The sequence below is a fragment of the Brachyistius frenatus genome, unplaced genomic scaffold (genome assembly GCF_029030835.1).
Source record: "Brachyistius frenatus isolate BFR_SWC_R1_liver_20210118 unplaced genomic scaffold, ASM2903083v1 Contig_319, whole genome shotgun sequence".
NCBI lineage: Eukaryota > Metazoa > Chordata > Actinopteri > Embiotocidae > Brachyistius > Brachyistius frenatus.
The window spans coordinates 49,817-72,760 of NW_027210918.1; the positions used below are offsets into that span (position 1 = coordinate 49,817).

The 22,944-nt window shown below is 45.3% G+C and overlaps 1 protein-coding gene across 3 annotated transcripts in view; it reads left to right on the forward strand.

The window, feature by feature from the left end:
• The first annotated feature begins 1,105 nt into the window (after positions 1 to 1,105).
• Positions 1,106 to 22,944, forward strand: part of adcy8 (adenylate cyclase 8 (brain)) — a 77,824-nt gene continuing 55,985 nt past the window's right edge. The window contains exons 1-2 of one of the 3 annotated variants that reach the window (XM_069723195.1): positions 1,106 to 1,694; positions 1,863 to 3,332. In XM_069723195.1, coding sequence (XP_069579296.1) covers positions 2,409 to 3,332 — 924 coding nt within the window. In that variant the 5' untranslated portion in view covers positions 1,106 to 1,694; positions 1,863 to 2,408. Of the gene's footprint in view, positions 3,333 to 22,944 lie in introns of all 3 variants that reach the window. The other 2 variants (XM_069723193.1, XM_069723194.1) reach the window with 2 other exon arrangements.

A 22,944-nucleotide genomic window follows, 5' to 3' on the forward strand; every position in this document is an offset into this window, starting at 1 on the left:
TATAACTATTGTTTTAAATTCTCGTCATCGTACGGTGAACAACTAAATTATTATTATTTTTTTTTACCTAATTTAATGAATATATAATTGTTTTTTCTACGATACCCAGAGGTGAAAACAACCAAAAAGGTCGTCTTAATTCGGGGCCTTCCCGGCAGCACAAAATATAGGAGAAATATATGAATTTATTTTGACCTCCGTTAGGTTACATTTAGGCCCCAAAGATGGTTAGAGGTTTGAGTTTGTGTTAAAACGCTGGATCTTTGTTGCTCGCGGTTGAAAGAAGACGTTGAATCAGGAAACAAACTCCGTTCCATTGGTGTTAACGTACAACGTTTCGTTGACCCATCCGTCCTCCCCCACCTCCTCCCGATGTGGATTTAAAAAAAAAAAAAAAATTATAACTATCTTGCCTCATTTTGTCCTTTTGCTCGTGCCGATAATTACTCTAACTTACTAACGACAACAAAATGATCTCTATTGTGTTGTTTTCACGGGAGTACAGTGTTTGGCATGCATGTCATTTCCCGTGTTACATGTGACCCCCCCCCCCAAAAAAAAACTTCTTTTCTAACTTTCATTTTCTTTTTCTTACATTCTTAGACTTGAAGTCTTCAGCCCCAACCAACTGACTTAAGCGACATCACAACTCCCTCTAAGTCTGTACAACTTTTCTCACGTGCAGTGTAGTCCTCCTCAAAATGTCCCCAATATTGACGTTGTCCAGCGCTGATCGTCTTGTTCGTTGGTCTCGTCCTTTCCCCGAAAGATCAGTTTGTTTTGAAGCGAGATTTGAATACAAGCAGACAAATCGCTGCCGAGTGAGTCGCTGTGCTTTGATGTACTCAGATGTACTCTGATCCAAAAGTCAGTCAATAAAGAAGAGATAAATGTAAATAAAAGGAAAAGGGGGGGGGGTGTAAACAAAGAAAGGGAGGACAAGAAAGAAAGACAAGAAGGATGTGAATGGAAGAAATAGAAAAAAAGAGTAGAAGAAAAACTGGGATGAGACAGACGGTTAAGACGAGGAGAGGGAGTACGCACACGCACGCGCGCACACGGAGGTGATTCTGACGTCAAACCGGAGCGCAGCTGACTCGCTCGCTCCTCCGTGCCTCCCAGTGACCAGCCTCGCGCTCTCTGCAAACCTAAACTCCACGCGGCTGCTGCTGCTGTCGCCGCACGCCCTTTTAAACACAGAAGAGGAGGAGGAGGAGGACAAGGAGACGAAGAAGAAGAAGAAGAGAGAGGGGACAACCGGGAAGTCTGACGCGGAGACGGCTCACCGGAGCAGGAGGAACTGGAGGAGGAGGAGGAAGGAGGGCTCCGTTCTTCCCCCTCGCGCGCAGCACGGGGACATAAGGGACATTATTTACTGGACACTTTCCGTAGTGACGGAGCCTGGTGGCCTCGCGCGGTCTGCTCAAAGAGAGAACCGAGCAGGACAGTGACAGAGGACGGGCTGCCCCCCCTCTCTTCCCCTCCCCCGCCTCCCCTCAGACAAGGTGTTGCGTCCAAAGCGCAGACCCCCTCGTGTCGATGGAGAGGCACGAGAAGGAGGGCTGATCTGCGTCGAGGAGCTCGCGCACTCGAAATCGATCCTTCCTGCTGAGGCTCTCGCGCAACAACAAGTTGACAATTTATAATTTTCTGTCTTGAAGCCGCTGCATTTGTTTAAGAAACGGATTTTACAGGTTTGTTTGGTTTTTTTTCTTTTTCTTTTGGCCTTCTCTCTCGGCTGTTGACCTTTACCGGATTAGTTTTTTTTGTGTGTGTGTGTGGCATCTTGTATGAACGTCAAAGAAGACTGGAATTAACTGAAAATGTGTGTTTTTTTTGTTTTTGTTTTGTTTGTTCTATAGCTGCACGCGCAAATAGGAAAGAAAGGCAAAGTAGACGGATCCAGCTGTGCCAACGACGCGCGAGCCATTTTGGGGGTTTCAATTAAAAATCGTATTTTTGCGCCGTCTCCCAGAGCTGCTGCTGCCTGACACCGTTGATGGTGCGGACGGTCGGCGCACGGCGGCTCGAGCTGCTGCTTGGACACGCCACCCGGTGATTTTTGTTGTTGTTGTTGTTGCCTTCAGCACGGAGACACGGTTCGAGGTGGTGGTGGTGATACGCGGTTAATCCGGGAGATGCGTTTACACTCGAGTAGGATTTATGTGCTGTTTCTTCGGTGGAATCGTTCGCTCGACAATGACCTCCAACTGCGCTTTACCCCGCGCCGTGCTCGCTGCAACCCGAGAGAGATGCACGCGCCCCCGGTTCGATGCGCACGAGAGGACGTCGTCCCCCCAAAATCGCTGAGCTCACTCACAACCGGGAAGGGAGGGATAATATAAACCGAGACAGCGCGATAGGAAAAGAAAAACCCCAAAAAACAACAGCAACAAGCGGCGGCAGTGATGGAACTGTCCGAGGTCCGGTGCTCCAGCGCGAGCGAGGAGCTGTACACCATCAACAAGACCCCGAGCAGCAGCAACAACAGCAACAGCAGCGGCGGCGGCGGCGGCGGCAGCGCGCGACCCAAACGGCTGCTGTGGCAGAACGCGGTGCGGCACATCACCGAGCAGCGGTTCATCCACGAGCAGGGCGGGGGAGGCGGAGGAGGGGTGAAGGGCATCGGGCCGGACGAGCCCTACGACCCGAGCACGGGCGCGAGGAAGCAGTCGGCGGGGCGGACGTCGGTCGGAGACCGGCACAACAACGGCGGGACCAAAGTGTTCCCGGAGCGCGCGAGCAGCGACCTGGGCTTCTTGCAGATCGACTGCGCGCCCAGCAACTCCGACTTCTTCCTGAATTGGGGCTACACGTACCGGGGCGTCATCTTCCCCACGCTGCGGAACGCCTTCAAGTCCCGCGACCTCGAGCAGCTCTACCAGCGTTACTTCCTGGGCCAGAGGCGCAAGTCGGTGGTGGTGATGAACATCCTGGACGTAGTGACCAAGCTCACCCTGCTGGTGCTGCACCTCACCCTGGCCTCCTCCCCCATGGACCCCATCAAAGGGACGCTGCTGGGCTTCTTCACGGGCATCGAAGTAGTCATTTGTGCCTTAGTGGTGGTGCGGAAGGACACCACGTCGCACAGCTACCTGCAGTACAGCGGCGTGGTCACCTGGGTGGCCATGGCCACGCAGATCCTGGCGGCCGGGCTGGGTTACGGGCTGCTGGGCGACGGGGTGGGATACGTGCTCTTCACCCTGTTCGCCACCTACAGCATGCTGCCGCTGCCACTCACCTGGGCCATCATGGCCGGCCTGTTCACCTCGGGGCTCCACATCCTGGTCCAGCTGCTCATCTCCCAGAATGCACAGCTCTTTACCAACCAGGTAAGCGGTGAATCCCCCCCCCCACACACACACACCACCCCCACCCCCTCCTCTCTTCTCTACGCATCCTCTTCCTCCGCTGTCATATTTTCCCACATCTTCATCGCAATCCTAAAATCCTCTTCTTCTCTCTTTCTTCATCCTATTTTCCCATCATCCTCCTCCTAATCCCGTCTTTCCCCCCTTTCCCTATCTCTCCTCCGTTCATCCTCCTCCACTGTGTCTCCTTTGTTGCTCCCTCATAGCCTCACCTCCTCCTCTTTTCTCTTTATCTTCCGTCCACCCTTCTCATAATCCTCTTCCTCTTCACCTCTTACTGACCTCGTCTTCTTCTTCTTCCTTCATCCCCCTCCAACGTTCCCTAATCCTCCTCTCCTTTGCCGTATTCCTTTTTTCCATCTTTCCTCGCATTTTCTTCTCACATCTCCTCCTCGTCTCCTCGTCTCTTTCAAATCTCCTCATCCTCCTCCTCTTCCTCCTCCTCCTCCCCGTCGCCCTCAATCTCAGCTTTTCCTCTTTCTCCACCTCCTCCGTCTTTTTCACCTTTGACCTCCGGATCCGTATATCTTCCACCTCCTCTTCACGTCCTCTCCTATTTACCCCCCTTTTCCCCCTCCCTCTTCCCTCCTCTTTATTGGCCCCTTCTTTTCTCTCCTCCATCACGTTTTACTTTCTCTGTTTGTTTCAGTTTTCACAAACTTTTTTTTTTAAAATCCCCACATGATGCTGTTTATGGAGGCCGTCAGCTGAGAGGCTTCACAGGCTGCTGTGTTGTCATGTTGTTTCCATGCATATCTGCTTTTATGTACGTTATTGATCCCGATACAAAAAAAACACCTAAAAATGGTAAGCAGTGTCCCCCCCCTAACACACACACACACACACACACACACACAACACACACCAACAGTCCTACTGAGTGTGAACAGGTTGTAAATCTGTTGAGTGTCTTTTCGTTGCTCCGTTCCAGCGCTGGTTTATTTATTTATTTGCTCGTTTTAACAATGAAATGCGTCAGTTTCTTTGCGACTGCAGCCGTTCGTTGTGACTGCAGAGTCCCCATGAGGTTTCAGCACCGGGAGCTGTCCACCGCTCACAGCTCCAAACAGGTTCAGCACCCCCTACTGGTCATTATTAGAATACATTTTCACACTCAAGCAACTCTACCCATAGAGTATACCACCCGGGTACTCCATCTAGAACATATTTTGTCGTAGTTTTTTTTTCAAAATAAATATAAAAATGATGAATTACAGATGAAATAAACGAAAGAGGTTTAAATAAATACCAGTTTGTATCTGCTGTAATTGAAGGACTCAGCTGATAATCCCGACGCAGCTCGTCACATGTTGATGTAAACAACTCTAAATCAAGCTGAGAACCAAAACTGGAACCCCCCCGTCCCCGTCCCCGCCCCCCGCCCCGTCGTCCTTTAATGCGCTGCATGAAGACTCTTGACATAGTTTCGTTGCTGCTTCGTATGTGATCGTCTGCACAATTTCTACGGGTGGTGTAGCTGTAATCCATGAGAGGTGTGTGGGAGACTACAAACTAAACTATCTGCAGGTTTTACATCCACGAAGTCTTGCTTTTAATGCATCAGCGCAGTTAACAATGAACGCTTTCTCCACGTGTTTGGTGTTGGAGTAGATCAAGGACGAACGGCAGGAAGCAGAAACTGTCGCTCTGCAGCAGCTGCATGTGTTGTGCATTCATAGAAAACACCCACCTCGAGGTGGCCTATTCAGTCGGTGGAGATCAAGAAGACGTTTATATCCGGAGCGTGAAAGTCTTCAATTACGTGAAAAAAAAAAAACACACACACAAAAACTCACGGAGGCTCTCAGCTGTGTTCATTTTAATTTTATTTGCTTTTTAAACTCGCCGTATTTTCTTGAGCCGAGTGTGAAATGTTCTCCAAGTGTTCTCCAAAAGAAATAAGCTCCCTCACGTCGACAGTTACAGTTGTGAAATGTCTGGCCGTTTTCTTGCAGATTTCCCCAGAGCGACTCCAGACGTTTTTCGAGACGAGCACGTGACATGTGAGGGTTTTACACACATCACAAATCTGAACAACACGGTAAAACACGGAAATCCATCGGAACGTAAATACATTAAAAAAAAAAAAAACCTGCGACACAAAGCAAAATGTTATTATGGTCTTAGTTTGTCCACTTCTGGTGCAGGAAAAACTCCCTTTGGAGAATGACTAGTGTGTATTTCCTGCCGTACAGGCAGCGATTCGATTGTAAATCACACGAAACAAGACATTTGAAGACGTTGGTACTTTCTCACGGCCTTTTTTTTTTTCTTGAAAACATTTTTACTGACATTTTACAGACAGAATGATTTCCTGAAGAAAAAAAACAGCAATTTCAATCAGAGCTGCAATGATTTGTCCGTCCATCCCTTATCGGTACCCGCTTTAATCCTGAACAGGATCACAGGGGTGGGGGGGGCGGAGCCTTTCCCAGCTGACCCCGGGCAAAGGTCGACGGTCCATCACAGTAAATGAATCAATTTGCTGACAGAAATTAATCTGAAACAGCAGGTAACTATGAATTCAAATGAAATCAAAGTCCCTTTGAATCAGTTTTACCGTGATGAAAAGCAAAAAAAGCTTTCAATCAAAATGTAGGAAGACCGTGGGAAGCAGAGGAGTGCAGGGTGCTGCAGCACCCCCTGGTGGATGGTAGAGGACCAGCATGTCCACGACGTAAAATTAATAGGAATAAAATGGAAGTCTTATTAAAGTATTTATTCCGTTTTTGTAAGTGCTTAATGGTGGATCTTAGGTTCAAAAACCTTTTTAGTGTATCTGGAAATGACACTTTGAGGCGAGACAGACAGGTCAAAGGTCATGGGTCAGGGGAAAACAGTTTTTCTTTAAAAAAGGCGTCAAGAACAGCGAATACGTTAACGGCGAACCGTTTAGCAGCGAGAGAGCGGGGAAGCTAACGTTTATCGAGCTAGAGGAGAGGAGGAAGCTAATGCTAACGAGGCTTAGATTGACATTTCCTGATATTACCGCTGCGTAGAAAAAAAGAATAAAAGATTTGTAAGATATGTTCAAATTTACGCAGGTCGCCACTGTACAGTCGTCCTAAACGTAGATCATCTTATTCATTGTTTTGATTTTGCTGTTGCCTGCGAATAAATAAATGCGTCAGCAGTCGATGCGCTTACCTTCAAGATATTTTTGTAAGTCTTATAATCAGCGTTTTAATGTTTAAATCTGGCTTTTCCTATAAACCAGTGGCCCCCGCCGCGACCGATATTCTTTGAAATATTTTCCCGTGTTATTTATTCCTTCCATAAACAGATATTGCACGCTTCTCAAAAGCGTCCGCACACGCGTGTTCCCGCCGCCGCGCCGTTGGATCGAACCCGCTGTCGACATTCACAGGAATTAAACGTTTTCTAACATCCGGTTTGTTGACACTCAAAGATCCCCGGGAAAAAAAAAAGAAAATCTGTCGTATTATTTGCAGCCGCTGATATTGAGTGGGTTTTTTGTTGTTGTTGTTGTTGTTGTTGTTTGTTTTAGTCCAGCGTACGTGTCAATTAATTAGCCTCCGCTCTGCTGCGATAAGTCTCAGCTCGTGTCGTTATTGTAAGTATTAGCTCGCCGGGAAAGTCGACGGGCGGGAGGGGATTATTCCAGCATCGCGTGTTTGGTATCAAGCGACCTCAAAACGCTCCCGAGATCAGTGCTTTACATGTTCCGTCTTAATTCGGCTGCGATGACATGCGAGCGGCGGCGGCGGCGGCGGCGGGAAGGATTAGGAACGCCTCATGCTGCACTCCTGCGGGGTTTAGGAAGACATCGGCACGCTGGGAAATCAAAACATCCTGAACTCCAGCGCCGCTAATCTGCTCTTATTAATTGTGTTTGCTTTTAGAGCGAAGTCAGAATATCACACACACATTTGGCTCGTCGGTTTCAGAAGAGGAAGGCCGGGATCTCTCAGAACCACGAAGTTCAAAATTAAAACGGGGGACTTAATGCGTTTTGAATTCCAGCGTCGCCCGTCGGTTTGTGAAGCCGTCCGGTTCGGATTCTGGCCGTCGCCATCTTGGCTCGTCCCGAGCGGTTTGAGACCGGAAGTGACCATATTCGGGCGAGCTGGGTGGATCTGACTCGATACTACGTCCCGCCCACCGACAGCTGTAACCTAACTGCACCGCGGGCCTGTCAATCAAACCGACAAGGCCCAAACAAAACACGAGCTTTTAAAAAAAAAAAAAACTGTTTTGCAATTAACGACGGGATTATTTTCAGACGGAGAACTAAGAAGAAACTAACGACACCGAAATAACTCGTCGAGAAATTTGATTGCCTTTTTTTTAAAAACCTTTTTTTTACAAGAGGAGTTGAATGGGAGTCAACGGAGCCGGGTGTTGTTGTTGTTTTGGAGCCGACCTCCAGTGGCACTCGGTGGTATCGCAGCTTTGAGGCCTCATTTTTTCAGACCTCTTGTCCACCTTTAACGTTGCGCTGTCCTCGTTTAGCCTTCGTGTTTCGATCATTTGAGAGCCAATGACGGACTCCTCTCTCCCTCCACCTCCCGTGTCTCTCTCCTCCACCCCCCCCCCCCACCACCACCTTGAGTCTGATTCTTCCTGTCAGACTCAGAAAATAGCCTCCATCGATCCGCCTCCGTCTCTTTAGCGCCTCTCCGGGGGTCCCCCTGTTGGCTCCCCAACATCCTTTTGTGTCCAAGCCCGTAGGAAAGGCGGCGGTATCGCTCCCCCCCCCCCCCCCTCCATATTCTCGCTCTCTAAACAATAAGCTCATATTGACCCACTATTTGCTTTTCTTTTCTTTTCCTTTTTTCTTCTTGGACTCCGAGCAGACTTGACGTTCCAGTCGTTGCCGTTATTGACGGTCGTCTTTGTGCAGAAGTCATTTAGCCTCCTTTTTACTCGCCGTTAAATGAACAGAGGGCACCAGTAAACAACAGATTAGCTCGTTCTGAGCAGTGGAGTTCTGTGTGTGTGTGTGTGTGTGTGTGTGTGTGTGTGTGTGTGTGTGTGTGTGTGTGTGTGTGTGTGTGTGTGTGTGTGTGAATGATAATGTGTGTTTTAGTGGCGTGTATCTGAGAACATTATGAAAACCAACAAAAGCACTGCTGCGTCTTACTCCCTCCGTTCACACACATCCGCTAACACACACACACACACACACACACACACACACACACACACACACACACACACACACACACACACACACACACACACACACACACACACACACACACACTTCATACCCGCCGATTAGCCGTTCTTCAAGCTCGCTGCAGCTTCCTCTTTCAAGGTCAAACTCGGCTTACCTGAAGCGCCTGCTGCACCGAGGAGATAGAGGAGGAAAAAAAAGAAGAGGGTGGTGGGGCGGGTGGTGGTGGTGGGGCGGGTGCGACTACATGCATGTTATTATTTTCAATCTCTATGCTGTTGAAAAGAGCTTTTCGCCGTTCGCCCGTTCCACGGCGTTCTTCAAAAAGACGTCCGCCTCGTCTCTCTCCAGGCATCGAAGCCTCTCACCGGTTTGTCGAACACCTGATCACACGAGCGAAAGAGCTTGAAGGATGTAAACTGTTAGAACTTAACAGATGAAGGACTTTTAACAAGCTTAAGCAAGCCTGTGTTGTCGCCCGGCAGAATTGGTGCGCTTGAATACTCTCACAGCGATAGGCAGCCACGTTGCTCCTGACACCGTTTCCGGTATCTGACGTCTGACCTTTCTGAGAGTGCGGTGTGTCATTCAGACGACGTTTCGCCTCGCTGCGTCTCCACTTTCCTCCTTCTTGTTTTTTTTTTTTTTTTTTTTTTTGCACGAGCAAGCCCAGCGTCTTCGGATCGACTCAGCTCGATGGAAACAGAGAGGACTCCATCCTTTTTGGCCTCCTGTCCTTCCCTTTCCCTTCCCCTCACCTCCTCCCCCCCCCCCCCCCTCCTCCACTCATCCTCCATCTCACCCGGTTTCATGCAGTTGAGCTCGGACAATCTTGCCGTTACCAGACACTGCACTCAGCCGCTCTTAATATTTAATGAAAGGATCGGGGCCATCAGCCACAGCTTTTATTTTGGTTGTTAAGAAACAGTCTTGTTTTTTTTTTGTTTTTTTTTTGTTTTTTTTAGCTTTTAATGGCAAAGAGTTTTCCAGCGACAGCTCTGTGCCGTGACCTCCCAGGCGTTTTCCCCCAAAAATGACTTGGAAAGCTTTTACTGTCCTTTGTTCTTGTTCCTCTCGTCGCCAATAAACACAAAATCACAAGCTATTGGAATAAAAACACTTTTCTTCTGTTCAGAAAATCAGCAGGTGTAATTACAAGTCAATCATTCCGAGCAAGAAGATTTTATTTTTTATTTTATTTTTTTGAGAAGAGATTCAGAAAATAATTTAAAAGCTTTTTTCCTAGTCATTTGCTAATTTTGTGTCAGGGTCGTCTGCATTTAATATTTCTTCATTTTCTCATATTGTCATGTTAGATTTTCTGACATATTAGAGCCGTTTTGCAAAATTGATTTGGGCAAAAACAAAGCGTTGTTTGCGGCGGTCGGTTTTAACCCTTCGAAGTTATTAGAATAATGTTCTGAGTTATTAGCACATATCACTGAGGCGGATTGTGAGTCCCTGGTTTGGGCCACCCGGAGCCAGTCATGACATTTATTTTACCGTCGGGCCCTGAGCACCTCATTCTTCAAATTGCTGAGTCATACAGTGTCCCACAAACACGGCTCAGATGTTATCTTGGCTGTAAAAACACATCTCTTATGACAATATTTTCTGGTGAGATACATGTAAAAACAACAACAACAAAAAAACAACAAAAAAATTTTTTTTTATTTCTTTGATATAAAGGCTAATATAAGAAAAAAATCTCTATTATCAAATTAAATAACGGAAAGATTTTAGCCTCGGCTGTCCTGAAAAAAACAACAAGACGATATAGGACGACTGGTTAGCCCCTATAATGATCCAAGCTGTGAGCTCATAAGTGAAGGTAGTGAAATGACCCTGAAAACAGCCGACGGTCCATCGTGTTAAAGACGGACCGAACGGGTGGGAACTCGTTTTCCAGTCACGAACCTCCTCCGGACGTATTCGTGGACCTTCGGCCACCGTTTGTCACCTCGTTGGTTTCCGCGGCGTCGTCTTTTCAGCGAGAGCAAATGAAATAGTCTGTCTGGCAGTATTACAGCCCCCTGAGTCTGGGCTATAAAACGATATATATATAAAAAAAAAAAGAAAGAGCGTGTAGCGGCTCATTTCCTCCTTCCTCTCTCTCCGCTCTCTGCTTCGGGCTCTTAAACCTTTTTTTTTTTTTGACTTTTAAGTGCCATAAGAGTGTCCCGACTAGATAAATCACACTTTGTTTAGTCCTAAAAAAAATACAAAAAAAAAATACAAAAATGCCGTCGGGGGAGTGGAGGGGTATTTCTTCTTTCTTTCGCTGAAGTTTAGTCCTTTTGTTGTTTCGTATTCAAAGTGTTTGTCGAAACTTGGTTTTCCTGAAATGCAAATCCGAATGTGCCAGTTTCCCTTCAGCGGTGCTCAGCGGTGTCGAACCGACCTCCAAAGTTACCTGCTAGTCATTCCTTGTTTTTTTTTGCCAAACGCTGACTCAGCACCCCCCCCCCTCCCTTTTCCTCCATTATCAGCCAAGGCAGCCAGACATTTATCTCAATGAAAGCTTCTCTTCGTGGCCTCTCGCCCTGAACTGCCGACAGAACCTAATTACCGGTTATTGTATCTCTACTGGTAAATATAAGGCGGCTTTTTTTTTTTAAAACATTTTTTAAATGTGAACTGTTGCGACATTAATGTGAACAACCTCAGTGACTTTTTTGGAGGGGGAGGGGGGACTGGCTGCATCGCTAAAGCAAGGTCAGCAAAAATGCGCTTCGTCAGCGGCCTCGTGACGCATTTCTGCTGCACGATCGAACGCTTCCGATCCGGGATTTTAAGCACGAACTGTTTAGAAGCTTTTATGTCAGTTTCGGTGCAGAAAATTGATTCGAAGGCTCCAAAAATATAGAAGTGGGGAGGAAACCGTGTGAATCTCCTGATACCTAACTGACATGATCACAAGTTGAATTCAGAAAGATTCTCCCGTGTGTTGATCTCCTCATCGTTGTCTCCGCCGCGTCCTTCCTCTGTTCTGTTTTGCATTAAAGGAAGTGTGTGTGTGTGTGGGGAGGGGGGGTCACGAGGGTTAAAGGATGGGAGGTGGGGTGGGAGGAGGAGGAGGGGGTTGGGGGGTTATTGATCGTCTCAGAACGCTTCATCTGTTTCTTAATGGACGCCGCGCTGAGTGGTCCGACCCGGAGACCTCTCCCGAGCGCACCGACGGCCAGAAGCAGGTGAAGTACAGTTGGACGGAGGGGCGGCACACGACCGGTGTCGTCGTGACGACAGCTTCCCTTGGTCCCGGTGCGGAGACCCATCCATCCTCACGGCGTCAGGAGATCCAGCCCCGTGCACGTTTACGTAACATGCACGCATTTTTTTTTTTTTTAATCTGCGAGATGTTTGTTTGGTCGGTGTCGAGAGGAGAAAAAAAAAAAACTGACTTGTGTTGGTCGCCAGAGTTTGAACGGAATTGGGAAAATAAAAAAAATATCTAAAAAAAGCTTTTAAATACGGTGGAAGAAAACATTGTACGGAAGAAGTACTGAAGATTGTACCTGGTTATGCATCAAAATTGAATCTCTGTCCTTGACCTTGTATTTGCACATCAGCTCGTTTGTTGTCCGTGCCAGTTTCTGTCTGGTTGTATCGTTTGTGTTTATTGTTATAACGACGTCAGCGTTTCCCCGAGGCAGACAGCTTTGGATGGGTCGTCCGATAAGCACATAAATAGTAGTTACTGGTCGTAGCTGCAGTTCTACGAGTACGTTTGTATTTGGTCTAAAACAAACATCTTGCGTGACCCGGATCGAGACAGATAACGCGGATGCAAAAAAAAAAAAAAAAAAAAAAATGCCTAAGCGGCACGAACGTCAGGCTACTTATGGGGACGACGGGATCTCAGCCACGTTCTCGACAGAGCCACCCGGCGAGTTGAAAGGTCGCCTCCCTCTCAACGAAAGCACGCTCGACATAAAGCTTAACAGGTGGAAGCATCGGCGAACAGCAGCGGACGAATATCGGGCCGGTACGGCAGCGCCGCTTCCCCCTTAAGCTGTTAGCCCGGTCGAAATAATGACGATGTCAGCGGGTGTAAAAACAGGATGTGAGGATCCAGATACAAATAGCGTGTAAATCTATATTACAAGTGGGATCCTGAGTTACATGTGACATGGTTGCATGGTTTGTGCTGCTCACAGTTTTTAATTTTGTTTAAATTTGTGTGTCTGTTTGTAGAAAAATATGTATAAAAGTCTTTATTAGCAATTCAATAAGTCCTAATTTAGATAAATGTAGCACTTCAATTTCAGTCGGGTACTTCCTGTTGATTATTTAAACAATCAAGTATTTTTCCGTTGTTGCTGAGAAAAAAAAAACGCATAAAGCTGGCGAGAAACAGCCTCGTGATTGTTTTACACTTTTTAGTTTCTGTTTTTAATTGAATGTGTCTGTTGATTCCCGCCTTTCATTATTGAGTATTATTTACTTGATTTTAGCAAAGTTACCACGCTTTGTTTTTAAGAACCATAAAATGAACCGATCAATGAATACAGACCGGCTCCACCTCGTGTTCTGTATTATTTATTACAAAAATATGTTCCTCGGGATGTTGAGGAGCTTTCTGAAACGTAAAGGTTAGAAAATAGCGTCCGTCGGATGAAAGCTGAACCTCTCGCGTCCACCGAGCGTAGATTTTTTTTTTCTGAACCACCGGGACGCTTTCTGCGTATCGAAAGCGGGTCTGATGCGCAACAACATTTGTCCGGTTTGAGTGTGAGAACATATTGAGCGAAGGTTTTAGAGCTTAGAGCGATGGTGCATGATTTTCGGCTTATTCTTCACGTTGAGGATGATTTCAGACAGGATTACCTCCCGGCGGTAATCTATTCATAGCGCCGGGCGTCAGCCAGCAGCGCTCTCCTCCGGAGTCAGCGTTTAACGAGATTACGGATGGATTACTGTTATCTGTTTCAAATGTGGAAAAACAGCAGGTATACAAAGAACAAAAAAAAAACCAGAATGAACGCTGTTCAACGGGCAACGTTCGGTCGAAGTGTTCGAGTAGCTGAAATTAAAAAAAAATTAAAAACGTTGTTTAACCTAAAACATCAGAAATATTAGGGACATATTACAAAAATGGTTTCCTACGTATAGAACTGTTTTGATGACCGGGCGGAGCAGAAAAAGCAGTCGGGGGTCTGTCTTTGTTTTAATTGGCTGTCAGCGGTACGGCGGCCGCCGAGGACAAACTTTGTAGAAGAAGCAAAGACTGCAGAGAAACTTTTAAATATTTCCTGAAACAGACTGTTGCCAGCGTGGCCGCGTCTCGTATCAATTTATCCATCAAAGACAGGTTTTCTTTTTTGTTTTTTTTGCAGCATGACCCTGAATCCCTGTCTCCACCAGAAGCTCTCACAGACGAAATTTTAAAAGGCATCTTGTGGCATTATGTACGGGGCTCGATCTACTATCCACAGACAACTTTAGATCCTGTCCATATGAACGAATGTTGGGGCGTTCGATTTCCGACTGATCACCGGAGTTTGAATCCTCGTGGGGAGACTATTTCAATTCATTACCATTACGAAACTCTTTACTTTCATGATTTTCAAAGGGGGGGGGGGGGCAACGTTTGAAACAAGACAGGAGGTAGAGTTACTGATATCAAGAAGAAGAATGTTAATTAAAAATGTAAGTTTTGAAAATCTTGAAATAAACAAACAAGCCTACGCATGGAAAAAAAAAAAGTGAAATATTTTCAAACCCATTATCGGACTTTTTTTTCTCAGTCCTGTCACTTCAAACTCGGTTGTAACGCAACGACTTGGTCAAGATTGAAATGCTTTGCCCGGACAGCATCGATTCCAAACATTTAGTTTGGCCGCAAAAGTCCGAGCCGAATCCGAAGAGAGCAGTTTGACACTTGCCGGTGGAATTGCCAAACTCACCGTGAATTGGCCTCCAGGCCGCGCGCAGGTTGCCACCCTCGTATTGCACAACGACGACTATCTGTCACGTTCAATTAGATTCTGGCAGCGTGGAAACATTAAAACATTTCGTAGCGACAGAGGAAGACTGACGAGTGGCTCCTGATTGTAATGAATATATATTATTTTTTAATTCTCTTACCTAAAATTCAACTGCTGACCCGTGTTGAACACTGAATATAATTTCTTACCAGGACCACAGATTTCTGTGTTTTTTGGGTAAAATTGCAGGGAAGTCTGAGAGAAAATGTGTTTTCTTGGAGTGCAGCTTGTCAGTTTTTAATGTCAAAATGTGACATGAGACTGTTGAATATCTCTGGCTGTTTTGGACCGTTGCAGACAATGACATACTTTTATTTTATGGTTATATATATATAAAAAAAAATGTCATCATTTTTGCATCAGTGTTATGCACCGTTTCACATTTTATCATCTGGACACTACAAGTTTTTGTATTTGACAGAAACGCGTTGTTTTCTGAATTGTTTATTTGGAAGCTGTTTTATGAAAATGGCAGAAACTTTCAAAAAAGATTCACTGCGGCCGATTGGACGAACCCAAACGTCTTATCGTCGGCTATCTCCGACCAATCGGTTTATCGCAGTTTAATATAATAGCTACCAGCGGGTCCTCGCAGGCTAGGACACCCGATCGGTCCGACCCACCGTGGTTCGACCGCCAGCGCGCATCTTGAAGCCTGACGAGAAGGATCCTCGCGTGATCTCGTGAATCCGGCAGCCTCGCAAAGTAACTATTAGAGTTGCAGAGTGCAAAACTTTTAAAAGTTAACAGGTATTATTTTTGCTGGCAATGCTGTTTGTCTTGGCGTTGTAGCTTTCCCAGCGCTACACTGAGCACGACTTCGCCTCGATTGTTAAGACGCAAGTACAACTTCACTTGTTTGAGGCTTAAGATATCATTTTTCACCACTATGGGGGGCAAAATAAGATACACAGAACTGTTCGGGTTTCAGGCTGGCATGTCAGCAAACAGCGGTCTATTTCCACATCTAATGGGCACAGGAATCTTTTTGAATGAAAGTCCAATAATAACTCTCCTTTCAGCTCTGATTTTGCTCCCTACCAACCCTCCCTAACTTGTATTTGTGCTGTTTGGTGCTGAGCTCGTTCTGTATTATGAGCTAAAAAAAAAAAAAAAGGGCTAAAAAGCACATTTAGAGCTGCAGAGTTGGTTCAAATTCAGTCAAAGTCGCTCGCTCCAGTTTGCTGAGATGTTTTGCGGCGTACCGACACATCCTCTGTGGGTTTTTTTAATTCCAGTGTAGCGTCGGGACAAACTGGACCGTAGAGCAAAGGATGTCGAGACTTGCGGCGGCTTGTCATCTTGTGTGTGTGTGTGTGTGTGTGTGTGTGTGTGTGTGTGTGTGTGTGTGTGTGTGTGTGTGTGTGTGTGTGTGTGTGTGTGTGTCGAGTATCTCCCGGGAGGGCCGGTCTTCAGTCGGCTACGGTATCATAGACTTATTCCACCTCTTCCTCAGGCTGTTGTGCTCAAGCTGTCCTCTGGGATCCGTCGCCCCGACAGCTTCGGGAATAACCCTCGGCTCGGCTTTGAAGCTTTGAAACACTCTGACATCACGAGGTCTTCCTCAAACTGTTTTTGGTTTTTTTTACTTCTTAAAGGGACTTTGTGAATTGTGAATGATTTGTGAATGAATTTAGATCATTTTGCCGCTATTGCTTTGTTATTTCGGTCCTGAATTTTTTTTTAAGCGACCAGCCGTTAAAAGTCAGGTGACTTTCGAGTAGATATTTTAAGTAAAACAATTTCTCAATATTCACCGGGAACTATCCGATTATCTTTTGTTGCTTGGTGGCAGCTTGGAAAAAAAACATTGAGGTGCTTTATTGCCACCTTCTGGCAGTAGTAACGCATTACTACTAGGCGGTTGTAAAAACAAAGAAAAATAAAAATTTTCAGACAAGATGATACTCGCATAAAATATTAGTTTTTTTTCTGATTTAATGACCCCAAAAATTCTAAAATCTGTCAAAAGTCTTTAGAGACTAAATTGATAAAAAACAAAGAGTCGATTCAATGAAATAAACATCTATAGAGGCTGGAGTTTGTATTGGATTCTGCTGAGTGGTCGCACATTATGGATAACTATCATTAAAACTGTAATGATAAGTTAAATGATGGATGGGAAATTAATCAGTAAAAGCCAAATAGTCTGTGATTTTAGTCTCAAATATGAAGATTGTGTGTCAGTCAATTATGAATATTTTTTAACGGTTGAACAAAAACTGTGTTTATAGATATTATGGAGATTCTTAAAAAAAATGGATCAACTAATTGAGAAAAGGATTAGCAGATTAATCCATAATGAAAATATTTCTTTTTTTTTACAGCCATAGTCTTTACAAATATGATAATTTGTAGTTGGAGTTCAACCATTTCTTCAAATAAAGACGCAAATTATTATTTTTTTCTGCATTTTGAAAAACTGTCCACTTCACAAAAGAAATTCACGACTACTTTAGCAACAACAAAAACAAAACAGCCGTAACAGGTATTCACTATGAACACTAAAAACCTAATTGGTTGACGTACAAAGTGTCTCTTGGACGCCGGAGACAGAAAGTCCAGCGTTTTCCTTAACGATCACATGTTGTTTTTTTGTGTTTTGGAAAACTCCCTCCGTGACCTTGGAGTCGAGGGAGATTTCCGCGAGCGTTATCGATGTATCGTTTCGTAGAATGACGTTGATGAATCTCGATATCGTGCGAGGGAAGAAGACACAGTGCGTATCGATCGGACGTATGCGACGAGCTTTCAGCGGACTCATTTTCGGCAGCGATCCGTCAAAGTTGCTCGGCGAGCTGATGGAGCTGCTTGTTCTCTGCTTCTTCCTCTTGCTTCCCGCTCAGAGGGAGGAGGGGTTGCAAGCGAGACGTTACGTCCATAAAAGTTGGCATTAAAGAGACGAGCATGCTGCCGAATCTGCGGGCCGAGCCGTGGGAGGAAAATGTCAGGATGACGTGCTCGGGAGGAGCCTCGCTGAAGGGCCACGCCGGAGGCAAGAACACAAGTATCGGTTCTCGTGTTCGATGCAGAGAAGGTTTGTCAGAGGTGGCTGTTAATAAAATTTTAAAAAAGCACCGCTGAGGCCTGATAATGAGGCTGTGCTCCGAGGGCGAGTATTTGCTTTAATTTAATCTTTGCGTGTCCCTGTTCACAGCCGCATACTTGCGATTCTGTAATTTAGTACGCAAACATTGTGTCTCTATACATCAGGATATGTCGGGTCAGAGCCTCTGGAGTTGTTGCATGGATGCTTGGAAACAAAGACTTCTTCTCTGTCGGGAAGCTGCACAGTGTTTCCTTTCTGCTCGGTGGAATGTTTTGACAGGTCTTTGAGTTGAGGTTTAAGTCTGTTCAAGTCTGTTTTGTCATATTGTAACCGAGGGGCCACCGACAGTGACGTCACCCGTTGGTTTGTGAACGACCGCTATGATTTCGGATTTTGGTCGGCGCCGTCTTGCTAGTTCGGAGCGGTTAGGACCCGGAAGCGACCATATTTGGGCGAGCTGGGGGGGGAGGAGCGAGCGGTGGATTTGATTGGAAAGCCGACGATACTACGTCCTGCCCACCGATAGGTGTAACCTGACTGCACCGCAGACCTGTCAATCAAACAGACATGTCCTCAAAAACAGGTCTTTTTGAGGCTTATTTTCGAATTAACGGCGGGATGATTTTATAGATGGACCGCCAGAAAATTTATAAGAAGGAGTGACTGTAGCTGACAACACCCAAATAAATATTTATTGACTTTGGATTTCATGAGAGAAGTTGAATGGGAATCTATTCTCTCAAAATTGATTAAACCTACTGTCTATCGTTGTTCATCCCTGACGAGCCCCCATGTTTTTGCGCATTTACATCTTTAAGCTGCCACGTGTCTTTTTTTTTGAAGTGTCGAGGCTGGCGCAGGCTTCTTCCCACCTCAGCAGCCTCCTCTCTGATTTTGAAATGCGTCAAGTTAATCCAGCGCTTCATCATCAGCTCGCTCCTGATAACACATTCAAAACATATTGGAGAACATCTCAGCTTTGATCGCTGCCTCTCGGAAACGAGCTGCTGTAACACACACACACACACACACACACACACACACACACACTCTGCAGACGTTCTGTTGTAAGTCCAATTTACACATGCAGCAACAGCTGAGCTGTGATGCCGGCAGGAGCCAAGAAGAGCTGCTGTCAGACTGACAGGGTGAAGTGTTTATGATTCAACTGGCAGATCGGCCTGTTTTAAGGTCTTTATACCGTGTGATCCGTTGGTCTCCGTCTCTTTTTTAAAACATTCTCTTGTAACCATTGAGGTGTAACGCCATTAAAGCATCGCAGCATCTCCGTCGACACAGCGGTGTTATCTCTGGGAAAAAAAAGAAACGTCATCGTTTTTGCTGTATTTCTCATTGTGGGATTACATTTGAAAGGAAGTTTGCTGTTTCAGCACAAAATAGAGATGCTCTCCGGCGATAGCAGGTGAAGAATGAGTGGAAAATAATCCTGTGGTGACTCATGTTGGCTAATTTTAAGAATTGTTGTTGATTTTTTTGGACCGGAGGAAAGAAATCAGCTAACAAACGTCTAAAAAGCGCGTCTTCTAGCGTCACTGCTGCTCGGTTTCTCATCACGAGTTGACGGTTACTCCTCAACGAGCTTGTGGCACAAATATTCAGACAGATGGAGCTCAAGATGTTGGCGTGTATAACTGTCAATCACAGTCGCTCCATGCAGTGAAAAACTTCTATAAGTTCTGTAAGATTTTTTTCCAGTCAAGTCAGCAGTTTTACTCCAGTTTGTTGTTTATATTGATTATATGAAATGCATCACCGTGATGTTAGCAAACACATGTTGGGGAAACTGCCGTCCCCATGACCTCTCTATTAAACACTGGAATAGGTCAGTACTGCAATGCTTTCTCAATCTAGATGACCAAAGTCCATTCAAATATCTGCTAATTTAATTGCAGTTAGCATGTAGGCAAATACTTGATGAAATCTCATGTAAATTTCTTGAACTGCATTTTCTTTTTCAAATTAGAGCAGTTTATATCAATCCACACCAAAGTCCATTCAAATACAAGATGACTTCAGGAACTACTTGTATAACACACAATGTGTAGCTTTAAGAAACTTTACACCTTTGTGTTTGACTTTATGTTTCTTTCTTTCTTGCGGAACCCTTTTATTCGTCACATATTTGACACCAGAATATACGTTTGATAGTTGGGAAATCGCACATGTCCTCAGCATGAGAAAAAAAAAATTGTAGGATATAACCTTCATTTATCTCCCCCACACACACCCGCTGAGCTGTTTTCTGCGTTCCTCTCCGCCTTCAATCGTACTGTCGTGACTGACGAAAGGAAAAATTGGCAATCGTCTTCGCCGACCGACATCATATATTGTCATGGTAACGAAACGAGTCGCATATGGGTCACATATCGTGGGATTTATATTTGGAGCACACATCCGTGCGGTCTAGAATTGAAATGCCCCCCCCCCCAAAAAAAAAAGGTGGCTTAATGCTGAATGATGTTCTGAATTGGGACACTACGAGCTGCACTGGGACTTTTTGTCACTAAGAGGGTTTGAGCACGGCGGGAAAGCTGGCGTCCTTTATTGTCCTCTACCAGTGTCGCACTCTGGGTTTTTTTTGTTGTTTTTTTGGTCCAGCTCGCAGTATATATTGGCTTGAATTAATAAAGCCAATCCAGGGCAGACAGAGTATGACTGACAGCTGTGGGTGAGGGCCGGGTGCTTGATGATGGACATGGTTTTTATCTTTGTTTTCTAATTTAAATTTAAAAAAAAAAAAGTTTAGATGATTTTCCATGTTTAGTTTTTCTGTGATTCCTAGAAACTAGTTTTACACCAGTAAAAGTAATAATAATGTTCTTGCAGCCTGGATTATTGTTATTTTTTAAACTCATTAAAAAAATGCAAAAAATGTAATTGTTTATTCGACTATCATCTGATCTTACTTGGTTGTTTTTACTGACGCCTGGTTGTAAGGCAGCAGCACCACCAGGTGGTGGCGGTGACGCCCCCGGAAGCTGTTTGTTTTGAAGTACAGCGAGTGCTTGAGTGCGTGTAAACCTCATTTCCAATGTTAAGACCACATTTCCCACAAACCCCAATTGATTTCGGATTCAGGGGAGCACTGTTTCTAAACGGGAAATTATATTCCGTTAATAGAGCGAGTTTCGTTTGGGAATGCTGCTTTATGCCGTAATGCTTTCAGCACAGCTTCTGTTAAGGACATTTTTATTTTGCAGAAAATATTTAGCAAAAATTGCAAGCTCCTGTATATCCTAAGGAAAAAGCTTGAATTTGCATTCATTATTTGCCAACGCAAATTTCCTGCAGGGACCGATGATTCACATTAATTTTGGCATCTTTGTTCAATTATGTCGCAGTATGTAGTAAAGCTGAAGTTCTTTTTTAAAACCCTAAAACAGCTCCGATTGAGCCTTTTTTGGTGAAGTTTCCAACATGCAAACTTGCAAAAATGTGATTCATTTTCTGTCGTGCTAATTTTTTTGGCACTTTGAACTCATCGGAAGGAAACGCTGCACTTATGATGAACGCTCGAATGTAGAACTTGGAGAATTTACCGGCAGTCGTTTGTGAAACAGGAAGCCGACAACGTGTACGTGTAAAATCTCTTTTGTGAAACGGGACCTTGTTGTTCGTCATATGTTTACCGGTCAGATACCATCTTAGGTCCACGTGAGGAAGAAGAAAAAAAACCCGCCTCGAGCTTTTAACCGAACATATCGGTAGAAAAAGGGGTCGACATCTGACAGCTCGTCCGCCGAAACAGAACACGCGCAAAGCTTAAGTCCGCAAACATCAGCCCGCCGATGAATTATTAATTGAAGGCCGTGCACGTCGTGTTAAATTTGAAAGGAAGGCAATGTATTGTGACGGGCCCGTGTTGACCGGGGGACATTTCCACGGAGTTGCCCGGCAGATAAACGGCAGCGCGCGAAGCCCGAGTTAATCATTTTGCCGTCCTCTTCTGCACCTCGGAGCACGCGGAATAAATCCCTTCGTTTGGCAGCGGGGTGTTTTCTGCACCGGCTGCCGGGAGGTTTTAGCTGCTGCTGCTGCTGCTGCTCTCTTGTGTTTCCATACAGCTGTCATCAGATACTAAAAGCAGGTTAAACCAAGGCGGCCCGACCGGATTTATTTATTTTTTTTAAGTCCGCCGATGTTTTGCTGTGACTCCCGCTCCAGTGCGTAACGTAATTCTGTCACCGTGAATGAATGTAATCCAAGAAGTGCAGTCATTGTGCAGGACGCTAACTGATAGCTGCGTAATATTGGTACGGGGGGAGGAGAGTGGGGGGGATTGTGGTTGTTTGTGTTTTGCTTTGTTGGCCGATCTGGCTGACCGCCCCGCTCTCTCAGTTTGTCGGGTTAAAGGGGGCCACTCACTAATTATCCCGCTGGTGTGATGAGCTCAGAAGTTTGTCACGTCAGCTCACTCGTTAACATCCGCGACCTTAAAATATCCCTGAACGTTGAGGCTTGAAGTTCGGCGTAGATTGTTTTGTCGGCAGTGAGCTTGGAGAGTTTTTGTTTTAGGAGAACAGCGTTTGGTTTTGTTTGAACAATCAGGGTCATACTGGATCCATGATTGTTTTTGAAAGCCCGGGCCCAAAGTAGGAAGCGTGGCGTCTCCAGGGGAATGTAAGGATGTCAAACGTTAGCGTTGAAGACGCTCCACTCCTTGAAAAGTTTGCGCTTGATCAGCGCTAGAAGCTGTGGAGCAGCAGGAGGAAGGGAAGTACCGGAACATGTTTTAAAAACAAAAACAAGATTCTCCTCTTTGCCGTGTCCCAGAACTACACAATGTTGAAGATTCAAATCGTTCTTCTTTTTTTCCAGGGTGGATGGATGGATCGATAAAACGTACAGATTTTACCATGAGAGATTTATTTTTTTGCCCGCTGTTTGTTTACCGACTGTCAAAGGTGTTTTTTTGTTTTTTTAACCACGAGAATAATTGTTTTGAAACTTTGACCGTGTTAATAGTGTAACCATGACAACGACAAGTCCCAAAAACCTTCATTATTTCAACCCTAACTTTAGTTCCTGGGAGTCTGAAACGTCGAGGGTCGTACGAGGTTCGATTTTTTTTTTTTTTTTTGTAAGGTGTCCAGGTCTGGGAACTCTGCAGCATGAGAGGAGGAACTTTTCATCCACATCGAGTTGTTTCTTTTGTGTTACATCACAGACAGATGCCGTGTCGTCTGTCGGTGCTCTGAAGAAATTCAAAAGCAAACGAGCTCATCTGAAAGAAAATGTGGACGGTACGGGAAGAACAGAACTCCTGTGTTCAATTCAGCTGAAATGTTTCGGAGCCTACAGCTCCGTCTTTCCACGTTGTTATTAAATGTTAAGCGCAGACTTGTAAACCGACTGCCAAATGCGTGTTGTTTTTTT